This window comes from Scyliorhinus torazame, chromosome 13 (genome assembly GCF_047496885.1).
Source record: "Scyliorhinus torazame isolate Kashiwa2021f chromosome 13, sScyTor2.1, whole genome shotgun sequence".
In the NCBI taxonomy this organism is placed as follows: Eukaryota; Metazoa; Chordata; class Chondrichthyes; order Carcharhiniformes; family Scyliorhinidae; genus Scyliorhinus; species Scyliorhinus torazame.
The window spans coordinates 116,873,735-116,887,704 of record NC_092719.1 but is presented as its reverse complement, the minus strand read 5'-3'; the positions used below and the strand labels follow the sequence as shown (position 1 = coordinate 116,887,704).

The following is a 13,970-nucleotide window of genomic DNA, read 5'->3' as shown; positions in this document are numbered from 1 at the left end:
TGTCGGGTACTGGATGTCCTTCTTTAAGGCCATGTCCAGGGTTGTGGGAGTGAGGGTGAAGCCGTGTCCATTAGTGGCGGTCTTAGGGGAGTTCTTCATAGGGAGGGGGGGGCTGATGCCCTAGCCTTTGGCTTCTTGATTGCCACCAGAGACTCCGGAGTGGCTGCCGATTGGCACCACCCAAGGCTGCAAACTGGCTGTCTGACTTGACGGAATTTCTCGGCGTGGAGAAGATAAATTTCGCCATCTGTGGGTCGGAAGAAGCTTTCACAGAATGTGGAAGGATTTCACCAACTTGTTTCAAGACTTGATCGTGTCCTGCAACCAATGAAGTAGGGAGGGGGGAGGGGTGGGCACAGAGAGCAAGTCAGGGAATAAGGAAGAGAAAGAAAGGGGGGGAAACTAATGCACCCAAGAGAAAAAGGGAGACAGGCCGAAGGGAGGGAAACTATAAAGACCAGTTTGCTGGCAGATTTTAATGCCTGAACCACACTGTACATAATCCATTGTAAATACGTGTTTTGGCCAAGTCTGGCAATGTAAAGTCCACAAGAGAAGTATTTTTGTTAAGGGGGTGGCCATTGTTACAGTTGTTGGTTGGAACCTCTTCTTTTGTTGATATATGTGTTGGTCTTGTTTGGCCCTTGAAATTGTGATATATAAAATGTTAAAAGCTCAATAAAAATATTTTCAAAAGAAAGGAATGGGGGACCCTAAACAATTTTCCATTCTGACCATCAACCATGCTGTTGTTACCACTACGCTCGACTATTCTAATGCCCTCTTGGTCGGACTTTCACCCTAATCACATGGTCATCAAAAACTCTGCTTCCCAGCGTATTCCGTTCACCCATAGCCACTGTGCTGTCTGACCTGTATCAGCTCACATTTCAATGATGCTTCAATACTCAAAGTTTCATCAAATCGCTCAAATCTTCTCCAGGGCCTTGCCCCTCTTAATGTCTCTACCTTGTCCAACCCCACGACACGCAAGGCCCCACGACACACATGGCCCCACAACATGCATGGCCCCACAACACGCACAGCCCCACAACACGCACAGCCCCATCACCCAGATCTCTATGGCTCTTCTAATTCGGACATCTTGCACATCCCTGATTTCCATCAGTCTATTATTGGCACCTATGGGCGGAATATTCCTGAATATTGGCAAAGGCTGATCGCAGGCGGAGAAAGTGCTGGTTTTCTCTGCCTCCGTGCTGCCGAGAACCGCCATTTTGACAAGCTCTCAATCACCCCTCAATCCTAACATGGGCGCTGACAAGTCCGATAGTTGCTCCTGTGAGGCATATTGGGATGTTTTACCATGTTAGGTGCTATATAAATGTAAGATGTTGATATAAATCTCCCACCCACCCTTGGTGGAGGGGGGGGAAGGCCAATGATATTGAGCTCACCCGGACAGAAGCTAACATCAGCAAACTCAGCTTGGGTCAAGACAGAAGTTTAAAGAGAAAATAAAAACTATATGTAGCACCAATCTTGATCTCGGGATGACACAAAACACTTTGCAGTCAATTAAGTGTTTCTGTTTGAAGTGTTGTCACAGTTGTAATGTAGGAAATGTGGCTGCCAACAACCAGACTGTCAAAACAGCAATGTGATAATGACCAATGATGATCAGTTTGTGTGCTGTTGATTGAGGGATGAATATTGGCTAAAGCGCCAGAAATAACTCGCCTGCTCTTCTTCAAAGTAACACCATGTGATCTTTCCCATCCATCTCAACGAGCAGACAGGGCCTCAGTTCAACATCTCGTCTGGCCTAGCCAGCGATGCCCACATTCCATAATCGGATAAATCATTTTTTAAAGCAGCACGTCCAAAAATGCAGCAAACGACCAACTCAGTGCTGCACTTGAGTGTCAGCTGTGATTTTTGTTTTTTTATGCTCCGCTCCTGGAGTGGGAACTTGAACCCACAACCTCAGACACCGAGCAAGCAGTGCTCCCAACTGAGCTACGGTTGGCACTTCAGTGCCGTACAGGGCAGTTAATTTGCCCCATGAGCCCTGGGGCACTTAGAATCCAGTATTTCTTTGTGTGAGCACCGAGCTGCCTAAAACTGGCAACTAAGCCAAGGCATCTCCTCCAAGAGAATGCAGATTTATAATGAATGGCAAGGAAAGGTGAAATTGAGTTTTTTTAAACTTGTGCCGTGAAATACGCTGCCTGATAGAGTGGTGGAAGCAAATTCGAAAGGGAATTGGATAAATATTCTGTGGTGAATGTATTCACCTAATGCATGTATGATACTGTAACCTATGACCTATGACCTGGAAGTGGTGATACGAGCTGCTTCCAGGTACTGTACTGTAACCCCGGTGGGCTCCGCCTCTGGCTCCGCCCTCACCGGGGCCATATATAGACCGGCCGCCTGTGGGCGGCATTCATCTGTACAACCGACTCTGGCTAGGCAAGTTCATGATTAATAAAGCCTAATGTTCACTCGCTCTCTCTGCCTCTCGGTGAATTGAAGGTATATCAATTTATTAATAATAGATAGTACTATGAAAGCCGCTCTAAAGCCAGACAGGTTCGAACTCGACGCTCGCACGTCCGAAGCCAAGGAGATACTCGAACATTGGCTTTGATGCTTCAAGGCCTACCTCGACTCCTCCACAAAGCCTCCCAGGGAGACCCTCAAGCTGCGACTCCTCCACGCTCGGGTGAGCCATTGAATCTCAGTAATGATCGAGAAAGCGGCCACGTACGAGGCGGCGGTCGCAACCCTCAAGGCACACTTTGTAAAGCCCGTAAATGAGGTGTTCGCCAGCCACCTCCTCACTACTCGCCGTCAATGCGCCGGAGAATCGCTGGACGAGTATCTGGAAACCCTGACTCTACTCGCGAGGAACTGCAGCTATCGAGATGTGATGGCGGAGGAACACATGAACTCACAGATCCGGGACACCTACGTGGCTGGGGTCCGCTCGAACTACATCAGGCAGTGCCTGCTGGAAAATGGGACCTCCGACCTGCGGGACACGGTAAAGCTAGCTACCTCGCTAGAGGTGGCCTACCAGAATCTCAATGCATTCCCCGCGGGCCTAGCGAACCCCTCGTGGACACCCTCGTCGTCGGACCCGACTATGTCGCAGGCCTGCGCCGCGCATCTGCCAGCCCAGCCCGGGGAACCGCAGTGCTATTTCTGCGGCCAGGGCCAACACCCCCGACAGCGTTGCCCAGCCTGCACAGCGACGTGCAGCGACTGTGGGAAAAAGGGGCACTTCGCTAGAGTCTGTCTGGGCTGAAATAAGGCTCAGAAATCGAAAAAGCACCAGGCCAGACTCATGGACTCGCAGCCCCACAGACCCCGCAATGTGGCTGCGTGCCTGCCCGGAACGACCCCGTCAGATGCGTCATCATCATCATGCGATTCGTGGGGGCCGCCATCTTGGTCGCCGGCCCCAACACCGACCAACACGTGCGACTCATGGGGCAGCCATCTTGGCTGCCGGCTCCGGCACCGACCAAACATGCGACTGATGGGGGCGCCCATCTTGGTCGCCATCTTCGTCCCAGCCCGACACATGTGACTCATGGGGGCCGCCATCTTGTGATTCCACCGACCACACAGGCTACCCGCAGTTGGGCGCAGTCACTCTCGATCAGTCGCAGCCAAAACAGCTGAAGAACTCCACGATGGTCGTCTGGGTCAACGGGCACGAGGTCCCCTGTCTTTACGACTTTGGGAGCACGGAGAGCTTTGTCCATCCCGGCATGGTAAGGCGCTGCTCCCTCCACACCTACCCAGCCTCCCAAACAATCTCCCTTGCCTCTGGGTCCCATTCGGTTCAGATCTGGGGGTACTGTATCGCCAATCTCTCGCTGCAGGGCACAGAGTACGCTCGTTTTAAGCTCTACGTCCTCCCCCACCTCTACTGCTTGGATTGGACTTTCAATGCAATCACCAAAGCCTGACCTTACAGTTCGGCGGACGCTTGCCCCCCCCCCCCCTCACGGTGTGCAGCCTCGCGACCCTCAAGGTCTCCCCCCCCCCCTTCACTTTTTGCGAACCTCACTCCTGACTGTAAGCCCATCGCCACTAGGAGCAAGCGGTACAGTTCGCTAGACATGACGTTTATCAAGTCGGAGGTCCAGCGACTGTTGAGTGAAGGGATCATCGAGGCCAGCAACAGCCCCTGGAGAGCACAAGTAATGGTCGTCCGGACCGGGGAAAAGAAAAAGAATCAGATGGTTGTGGACTACAGCCAGACAATTAACCGGTTCACGCAACTGGAAGCGTAGCTCCTCCCCCGCATAGCGGAGATGGTCAACCAGATCGCGCAGTACCGTGTGTTCTCAACGATCGATCTGAAGTCGGCCTACCACCAGCTCCCAATCCACCCGGAAGAGCGCCACTACACTGCCTTTGAAGCAGCCGGCTGACTCTTCCACTTCCTCAGAGTCCCCTGCGGCGTCACTAACGGGGTCTCGGTCTTTCAGAGAACGAATGGTGGACCAGTACGGTTTGCGGGCTACACACCTGTACTTGGACAATGTGACCCTCTGCGGCCATGATCAGCAGGACCATGACGCCAACCTTCAGAGGTTCCTCCAGACTGCCCAATCCCTCAATCTCACATACAACAAAGAAAAGTGTGTTTTCCGTACTACCCGACTAGCCATCCTCGGCTACGTCGTGGAGAACGGAGTCCTAGGGCCCGACCCCAACTGTATGCGCCCCCTCACAGAACTCCCCCCTCCCCACAGCCTCAAGGCCCTAAAACGATGCCTGGGGCTGTTCTCATACTACACCCAGTGGCTCCCCAACTATGCGGACAAAGCCCGCCCACTTATTCAAACCACCAGTTTCCCCCTGACGGATGAGGCCCGCTCGGCCTTCAGCCGCATCAAGGCCGACATCACCAAGGCCGCAATGCACGCGGTGGACGAGTCCATCCCCTTTCAGGTAGAGAGCGATGCGTCAGATGTCGCACTGGCCGCCACACTCAACCAGGCGGTCAGGCCAATAGCATTCTTCTCTAGGACCCTCCACGCTTCTGAAAGGCGGCACCCCTCTGTCGAGAAGGAAGCACAAGCCATAGTGGAAGCCGTGCGGCACTGGAGGCACTACCTAGCCGGTAGGAGGTTCACCCTCGTCACCGACCAGCGATCGGTCGCCTTCACGTTTGACAACGCACAATGGGGCACAATAAAAAATGACAAAATCTTGAGGTGGAAGATCGAACTCTCCACCTACAATTACGATATCAAGTATCGTCCTGGGAAGCTCAACGAGCCCCCAGATGCCTTGTCCCATGGCACATGCGCCAGCGCGCAAGATGACCGACTTCGGGCTACCTACAATGACCTCTGCCATCCGGGGGTCACCCGGCTTACCCACTTCATTAGAGCCCGCAATCTGCCCTTCTCCACCGAGGAGGTCAAGGCAATGACCAGGGACTGCCAAGACTGCGCGGAGTGCAAACCGCACTTCTACCGGCCAGACAAGGCCTGCCTAGTAAAGGCCTCCCGGCCCTTTGAGTGCCTAAGCATTGACTTCAAAGGGCCCCTCCCTTCCACCAACCGTAATATATACTTCGTCACCGTCATCGATGAGTACTCCCGCTTCCCCTTCGCTGTCCCCTGCCCCGACATGACCGCGGCCACTGTAATAAAGGCACTGCACAGCACCTTCACACTGTTTGGTTTCCCTGCCTACGTCCACAGCGACCGGGGCACATCGTTTATGAGTGATGAGCTACGTCAGTATCTGCTCAGCAAAGGCATCGCCTCGAGCAGGACCACGAGCTATCACCCGCAGGGAAACGGGCAGGTGGAGAGGGAGAGCACGACGGTATGGAAGGCCATTCTTCTGGCCCTCAGGTCTAGAAGTCTCCCAATCCCCCACTGGCAGGAGGTCCTCCCCGACGCCCTCCACTCCATCAGATCACTCCTCTGCACAGCCACGAACGGGACCACTCACGATCGTTTATTTATCTTCCCCAGGAAGTCCATCTCCGGGTCTCGCTTCCACCTTGGCTGTCAACTCCGGGACCAGTCCTTCCCCGGAGGCACATGAGGAGCCATAAGACTGACCCCCTGGTCGAGAGGGTCCAGCTGCTCCACGCCAACCCCCAGTACGCCTACATCGCGCACCAGAACGGATGGCAAGATACGTTCTCCCTACGGGACCTGGCACCAGCTGGTTCCCCTGCCAATGCGCCCCCCTCCCCGCTTCCCACCGCCACCCCCAGCCCCCCGTACAATCCCCGGGTCTTCTGTATTGTCCTGCGCCAACACTGCCGCCACCCACCACCCCCCTGCCTACCCCCACACCCCAACCGTCTCCGACACGCCGGACTGGGGCTCAAGCTCCAGACACATCGCCCCTGGAGTCACCACCTGCAACAACCGTGCGCACCGCACCGCCAGAGCTGAGGAGGTCGAAGAGAACGATCCGGCCTCCAGATAGACTGAATATGTAATGACTCACGTCACCCCCGCTGTACTTGATTTTTTAACAGAGGGTGAATGTGGTGAATGTATTCACCTAATGCATGTATGATACTGTAACCTATGACCTGGAAGTGGTGATACGAGCTACTTCCAGGTACTGTACTGTAACCCCGGTGGGCTCCGCCTCTGGCTCCGCCCTCACCGGGGCCATATATAGACCGGCCGCCTGTGGGCGGCATTCATCTGTACAACCGACTCTGGCTAGGCAAGTTCATGATTAATAAAGCCTAATGTTCACTCACTCTCTCTGCCTCTCGGTGAATTGAAGGTATATCATATTCTTAAAGGAAAAATGTCCAGCATTATGAGGTATGAGCAGGGCCGAGTTGGGTTGAATGGTCTCCTTCTGTGCTGCAAGAGTCTATGACAGATGGACAATAAACTACAAACCGCGCACACCAAGGGTATTATTCTTAACGTGTCCCTTCCCCTTTTCTTCATCCTTGATGATGACTAGCAAATCCAGCTCCCTCCCTGAAAAATCCAGGATGTGTGCCCAGTATTTTGCTGCACAACTCATTGCTAACTCACCGCACTGCGGATCTCTTCACCCTTTTCAGAGATGGAGCAGATTGAAGCCATCGCTAAGTTTGACTACGTTGGTCGATCGCCCCGGGAACTGTCGTTTAAAAAAGGAGCCTCTCTGCTGCTGTACCACCGTGCGTCCGAGGATTGGTGGGAGGGACGGCACAATGGATTGGATGGTCTGATACCCCATCAGTACATCGTCGTTCAGGACATGTGAGTGTGTGACTGTTTGGGAACCTTAATCTTGCCTCTAAATGGGCATCACCTGGTAAGGCCTGGCTCCTAAAATTAAAGGGGACGATTTATCTTGCTTTCAAAAGCATTGCTCCCACACCGTTACAATTCGCCACCTTTAATTCATATGTTTTTTCAAAACCCCACCAAGTAGTAGCTTTTTGAGAGGGGGTGGATTTGCGTGAAGGGATTCCTCCCAATTTCCTGCCATAATTTAGGGGGAAGATCTGTGGAAGTCAAACAGACATGACCTAATGGATTGAAAGTTTGAGTGACAGGCCGGTTGAACTCCATGGGTTAATCAGTAAGGGATCAAAGGATATGGGGATACGGTGGGAAAGTGGATTTGAGGATTATATCAGATTAGTCATGATTGGATTGAATGGTGGAGCAGACTCAATGGGCTGAATGGTTGACTTCTGCTCCTACATCTGATGGTCTTATGGAAGTTCCATCCTGAACCTTCCAGCTGGGGTTAAATCCAGCCCAGGCAGCTGGGTTGAAAGACTGCTGTACCCAGCTATAAGTATCCTCAGTGAGATGGGCATGACTGGTCTTAACCCATCTTGTATGGGCATGGTTCTACAGCACACATCGGCAATATTTTGGCGTATGTTTCATCAATTGACAAACTTGCTCAGGCAAGGTACAGGCTGATTGATGTAGGAATTGGAAACTGTCACAATAGAACAGTAGGTCGACACTGTCCTTAGTTTACGGCTGAGATACACTGTTCACATGGAATAGATGGAGCTTTACTCTGTAACTAACCCATATTGTACCCGCCTTGAGACTGTTTTATGGGTGCAGTGTGCAAAATTCCACGTAGTCTACAGCAGTGGTAGGCAACCTGCAGCCCGGGGGCCACATGCAGCCCATCTGGATTCTGAGTGCGGCCCACGAGACATTTTGTTGCCCGTTGCCCATGCTCAGAGTTGCCACAGTCCGCTGGTTTCTGTCTGCTTTGTTTTTTTCCTATCGGTTTGACTGAAGTGATACGCACATAAAGCAAGAGCAAGAGCAAGTGATGTGAGGTGCGTGCTGACTGCTCACAACATTGACTGTGAGAGCCGAGCGTCCGAAGTATAAATGCTTATTTTGTTTTTACCATTTGAAGTTGATGAGAGTTCTATTAATATATAAATGATTAAACATTTTCTATAACTGTATGAAATAGCGTGTATTAAACATTTTCAATTTTACTCGTGGGGTCATGGTTAGTGAAGAACCCTGATGTCGATCTTGCAGGACAATGAGATGAAGGAGGGCCACTCATGCGGCCCACTCACTATCCTAAAACCATGAGACATAGGAGCAGAATCAGGTCACTCGGCCCATCGAGTCCGCTCCACTATTCAATCGTGGCTGATATTTTTCTCTTCACCATTCTCCTGCCTTTTCCCCATAACCCCTGATCCCCTTATTAATTAAGAACCTATCTATCTCTGTCTTAAAGACACTCAGTGATTTGGCCTCCACAGCCTTCTGCGGCAAAGAGTTCCACAGGTTCACCACCCTCTGGCTGAAGAAATTCCTCCTCATCTCTGTTTTAAAGGATCGTCCCTTTAATCTGAGATTGTGCCCTGTGGTTCTAGTTTTTCCTATTAGTGGAAACATCCTCTCCACAGCCACTGTATACAGGCCTCGCAGTATCCTGTAAGTTTCAATAAAATCTCCCCTCATCCTTCTAAACACCCAACGAGTGCAGACCCAAAGTCCTCAACCGTCCCTCATACGACAAGCTCTTCATTCCAGGGATCATTCTTGTGAACCTCCTCTGGACCCTTTCAAGGCCAGCACATTTTTTAGATATGGGGCTCAAAACTACTCACAATACTCCGAATGGGGTCTGACCAGAGCCTTATACAGCCTCAGATATATATCCCTGCACTTGTATTCTAGCCTCTCGACATGAATACTGACATTGCCTTCCTAACTGCTGACTGAACTTGCACGTTAGCCTTAAGAGAATCTTGAACAAGGACTCCCAAGTCCCTTTGAGCTTCTGATTTCCCAAGCATTTGGCATTTAAAAGTTGCCCGTCAATAGTTCACAGCAAAGAAACAGGCCCTTTGATCCAATTAGTCAATGCTGGCCTTTATGCTTCACACAAGCCTCTTTCCTCCTCTCTTCATTTAACTTTATCAGTATACGGTTAAATTTGTTCCATTCTCTGTCATGTTTACTTGACTTCTACTTAAATACATTGATGCTGTTTGCCTCAATTACTCCTTGTGGCAACTTCCACATTTTTACCACTCTCTGGGTAAAAAAAAATGTTTCTCGTGAATACCCTGTGGTGAATGTATAATTACTGATAATTCACCAGTGCACTGTGTTATGTTATGTTATTAACCCTGTGGGCTCCACCTATGGGCCATTGTGTGGCTTCACCCACAGGGGGATATGTTGGGGTATGTACGGGCTCCGCCCATGGCTCCACCCCTTTAGTGAAAAATCGAGTGACCCCCCGGGTGGCAGAGGTCCTCGTGGAGGGCTCGAAGGCGGTCCACTTGTGCACTGGCACATGTGCCGCGGGATAGGGCATCAGGAGGCTCGTTTAGTTTCCCGGGACGATACAAGATCTTATAGTTGTAGGTGGAGAGTTCGATCCTCCACCGTAGGATCTTGTCATTTTTTATCTTGCCCCGCTGTGCATTATCGAACATAAAACTAACCGACCGTTGGTCAGTGAGGAGAGTGAATCTCCTGCCGGCCAGGTAATGCCTCCAATGTCGCACAGCTTCTACTATGGCCTGGCCTCCTTTTCCTGAGGAATGGCAGTTTGCGGAGGCGTGGAGGGTACGTGAAAAGAAGGCCACGGGTCTGCCCGCTTGGTTGAGGGTGGCTGCCAGAGCTACATCGGACACGTCGCTCTCGACCTGGAAAGGGAGGGACTCGTCAGTGGCGTGCATCGTGGCCTTTGCAATGTGTGCTTTGATGCGGCTGAAGGCCTGGCGGGCCTCTATCGACAGGGGAAAAACTGTGGATTGGATCAGTGGACGGGCCTTGGCCGCATAGTTGGGGACTCACTGGGCATAGTAAGAAAAAGAAAAGCGTAGGCAGCGCTTCAGGGCCTTGGAGCAGTGAGGGAGGGGGAACTCCATAAGCGGGCGCATGCGTTCAGGGTCGGGGCCTATCACTCCATTACGCACTACGTAGCCGAGGATGGCTAGGCAGTCGGTGCTAAACATGCATTTATCCCTGTTATACGTTAGGTTAAGGATTTTGCGGTTTGGAGGAATTTTCGGAGGTTGGTGTCGTGGTCCTGCTGGTCGTGGCCGCAGATGGTGACATTATCGAGGTACAGGAATGTGGCCCGTAAACCGTACCGGTCAACCATTCGGTCCATCTCTCGCTGGAAGACCGAGACCCCGTTAGTGACACCGAAGGGAACCCTTAAGAAGTGGTAGAGCCGCCCATCTGCTTTAAAGGCAGTGTATTTGCGGTCACTAGTGCGGATGGGGAGCTGGTGGTAGGCGGACGTAAAGATCCACCGTGGAGAAGACCTTGTAATGCGCGATCCTGTTGACCAGGTCGGATATGCGGGGGAGAGGGTACGCTTCGAGCAGCTCACCCTCGAGTGCAGGACTTGCAGTTTCTGTTCTCCCGTGGGTGTGTTTTCGGCTGTTCCGAGGTATCCGTTAAAACACGCCAGCCAGTGCTTGAATGTTGCCGCTGAGTTTGCCGCGTGGGAGCTGTATTGCAGACACTCTGGCTTGATTCGGAGCTCCATTCTTTTAAATCTAGCGTATTAAATTGTTGCACAATCAATAACCTCAGAAACGAGATTGGAGACAATTGAAGGTTTTAATACGCTAGATGTTTCCCCCAGCAGCGCAGGTACAGAAGGAAGCTGCTGGGGCAGCACGGGCTCTTAGACCCCGCCTTGCAAGGCAGAGCTAACATGCAAGCTTATCCAATGGAACAAGTAAGTTCTCCACCAATGGTATTCCGGCATTACTAGGTACCGTAATCCTCCTAACACAGACTACCACAGTTGGCTGAGCATACATTGAGCCTGTTTTTAAAGGAAATGCTCTAATGGGACTGATGTGATTGCTGGCTGGTTTCTGCTGTAGATTTGCATTGAAGGAATCTGACTCCTGGATGTGCTGTAGATTAAAATTAACCAGCATGATCTGGTTAGTGTGCAATCTAGGGAATCTATTACAGAGGAACACAAAAATCCACATCTAGGGCAGCATGGTAGCATAGTGGGTAGCACTATGGCTTCACAGCACCAGGGTCCCAGGTTCAATTCCTGCTTGGGCCACTGTCTGTGCGGAGTCTGCACATTCTCCCCGTGTGTGCGTTGGTTTCCTCCAGGTGCTCCGGTTTCCTCCCACATTCCAAAGATGTGCAGGTTAGGTGGATTGACCATGCTAAATTGCCCTTAAGTTAGATGGGGTTGCTGGGTTACGGGGATAGGGTGGAGGTGTGGGCTTAAGTAGGGTGTGCTTTCCAAGAGCCAGTGCAGACTCGATGGGCCGAATGGCCTCTTTCTGCACTGTAAATTCTATGATGATTCTATGATAATCAATGATTCTATTGTCTGATCCTGTGAGCCCCATGATGAAATGTGCTTTGCTTCTTGTCTATGGAAACTAACTTTGGAGATCCCAGGCATTCATGTTCCGGGCAGAAAGGACCTGAATTCCAACAAGTACATTTTCACATCAGAGGTGCTCTCTCTCTCTCCTCTCTCTCTTCTTAACCTGATATCTGTTACATTCTGCATTTTTCTTTGATTAATCCTTCATGATGTCAGTCCAGAATCCGCTTTCAAATAGCTATCTGGCTGCTCAGACCTTCCAAGTAAAACAGTAAGCGACATTGTTGTATAATACCCGGGTGCCGGCTATGGCACTGAGGGTAACATACTCACCTTGGAGTCAGAAGGCTGTGAGATTTGAAAATCACTCCAGAGACCTGACCACATCGAAGCTGAAACCCCAGTGCAACCTTGAGGAAGTGCTGCATTGTTGGAGGTGTAAGACATTAAACTGAGGCCTGTTTGCCCTCTCAAAGACCCCACAGTGCTATTTCAAATGCAGAGGGCTCTCCCTACTGACTTGGACAATATTCATCCCTTAACTGACACTAAAACAGATAATCTGATTATTATAATAATAATCTTTATTCGTGTCACAAGTAAGTTTACATTAACACTGCAATGGGGTTGCTGTGAAAATCCCCTGGTCGCCACACTGCGGCCCCTTTTCGGATACACTGAGGGAGAATTCAGAATGGCCAATTTACCTAACGAGCAAGTCTTCTGGGACTTGTGGGAGGAAACCGGAGCACCCGGAGGAAACCCACGCAGACATGGGGAGAAGGTGCAGACTCCACACAGACAGTGACACAAGTCGGGAATTGAACCTGGGTATCCCTGGCACTGTGAAGCAAGTGTTAACCACTGTGCTACCGCGCTGCCCACGTAAAAATACTGTTGAATTTGCTGTGTATAAATTTGCTGCTATGTCTCTGATATTATAACAATGCTCAAACAAAGAAGCACTCCATTGCTTGTAAAGGGCTTTGAGACGTCATGAAAGACACGGTATCAATGCAAATTTGTTTTTTGTTTCAAGTCAAGCAGTAAATGACCTTTGTTTTCTGTGACCAGGGATGATGCCTTCTCAGACAGCCTGAGCCAGAAAGCAGACAGCGAGGCCAGCAGTGGCCCTCTTCTGGATGATAAAGCCTCGTCGAAGAATGATCTCCAATCGCCGTCTGACCACTTGCCGGAGTTTTCCTTTGGAGGGATCCTGGGCAGGTACAGGCTTCTTTGCCCGGGGTATAGGGAGCGAAGGCGCTGTGCCAGGTCAATGAAAGGTTCTTACAGGAGCTTGGTGTTCTGTCTGATAGAATAATTGAGAGATTTCTGTGATGGGAGGAGAAATTCAGCATTCTAGAGCTTGAGTTCTGTGGCTCGAATAATGCACACTGTAAGAACACAGTGATAATAAAGACCGCATGATTGTGGCTTGGATCCTTGGTACAGCTGTGGGGCGCCAAAGTTAGCCTCAGTGCCACTGAAATCAAAGCAAAATACTATGGATGCTGTAAATCTGAAACTAAAAACAGAAAATGTTGAGTTTTTCCAGAAGTTTTGTTTTTACTTTAGCCTCAGTGCCCCCTGGCCAGTGGAGAGAGAATCATCTAAGCCTCTTGGGCACCATTCAGCGATGTTGCCTCCTGATATTGGATCAGGCTCATCCGTGATGCCTTAGACTGAAATCACTGACTGTCAGAGGCTGGTTTCTGGGCTAAGTACATGATTGGCAGAATGACTGGCTATCCCCATCATCCTGGGGACCTGAGGAAATCTAATGGCTCAGTGGGTAGCAGTCTTGTCCCAGAGTCAGAAGCCCCGCTCCCGAGACCTGAGCACAGAATCTGGGCTGAATCCCCTGTGGAGTAGTGAGGGAATGCTGCACTGTCAGAAGTGTCATCTTTCTGATGGAATGTTCAATCTTGTTCCCCTCTTCAGGGGTACATGGAAGATCCTGGGTAGCTCTTTCAAAGAAGAAGAGTGGAGGTTTCCTGGAGTCCTTGAAAATGTTTACCCCTGAGTGAACATCATCACTTTATTGTGATCAAATTGCTGTTGTGGGAGCTCGCTGTGCATTGACTGTTGCATTTCCCATGCTACACTAGTGAACGCACTACAAAGTAGCTGATTTGCTACAAAGCTCTTCGGGATGTACTGAGTTGTGA

General features: G+C 50.7%; 1 protein-coding gene across 3 annotated transcripts in view; it reads left to right on the top strand.

Annotated features, from left to right (window-relative positions):
- srgap3 (SLIT-ROBO Rho GTPase activating protein 3) overlaps positions 1–13,970 on the top strand; it is a 978,679-nt gene that overhangs the window by 946,551 nt on the left and 18,158 nt on the right. For all 3 annotated transcript variants that reach the window (XM_072472097.1, XM_072472095.1, XM_072472098.1), the window contains exons 19-20: positions 7,046–7,226; positions 12,877–13,026. In XM_072472097.1, coding sequence (XP_072328198.1) covers positions 7,046–7,226; positions 12,877–13,026 — 331 coding nt within the window. The remainder of the gene's footprint in view (positions 1–7,045; positions 7,227–12,876; positions 13,027–13,970) is intronic.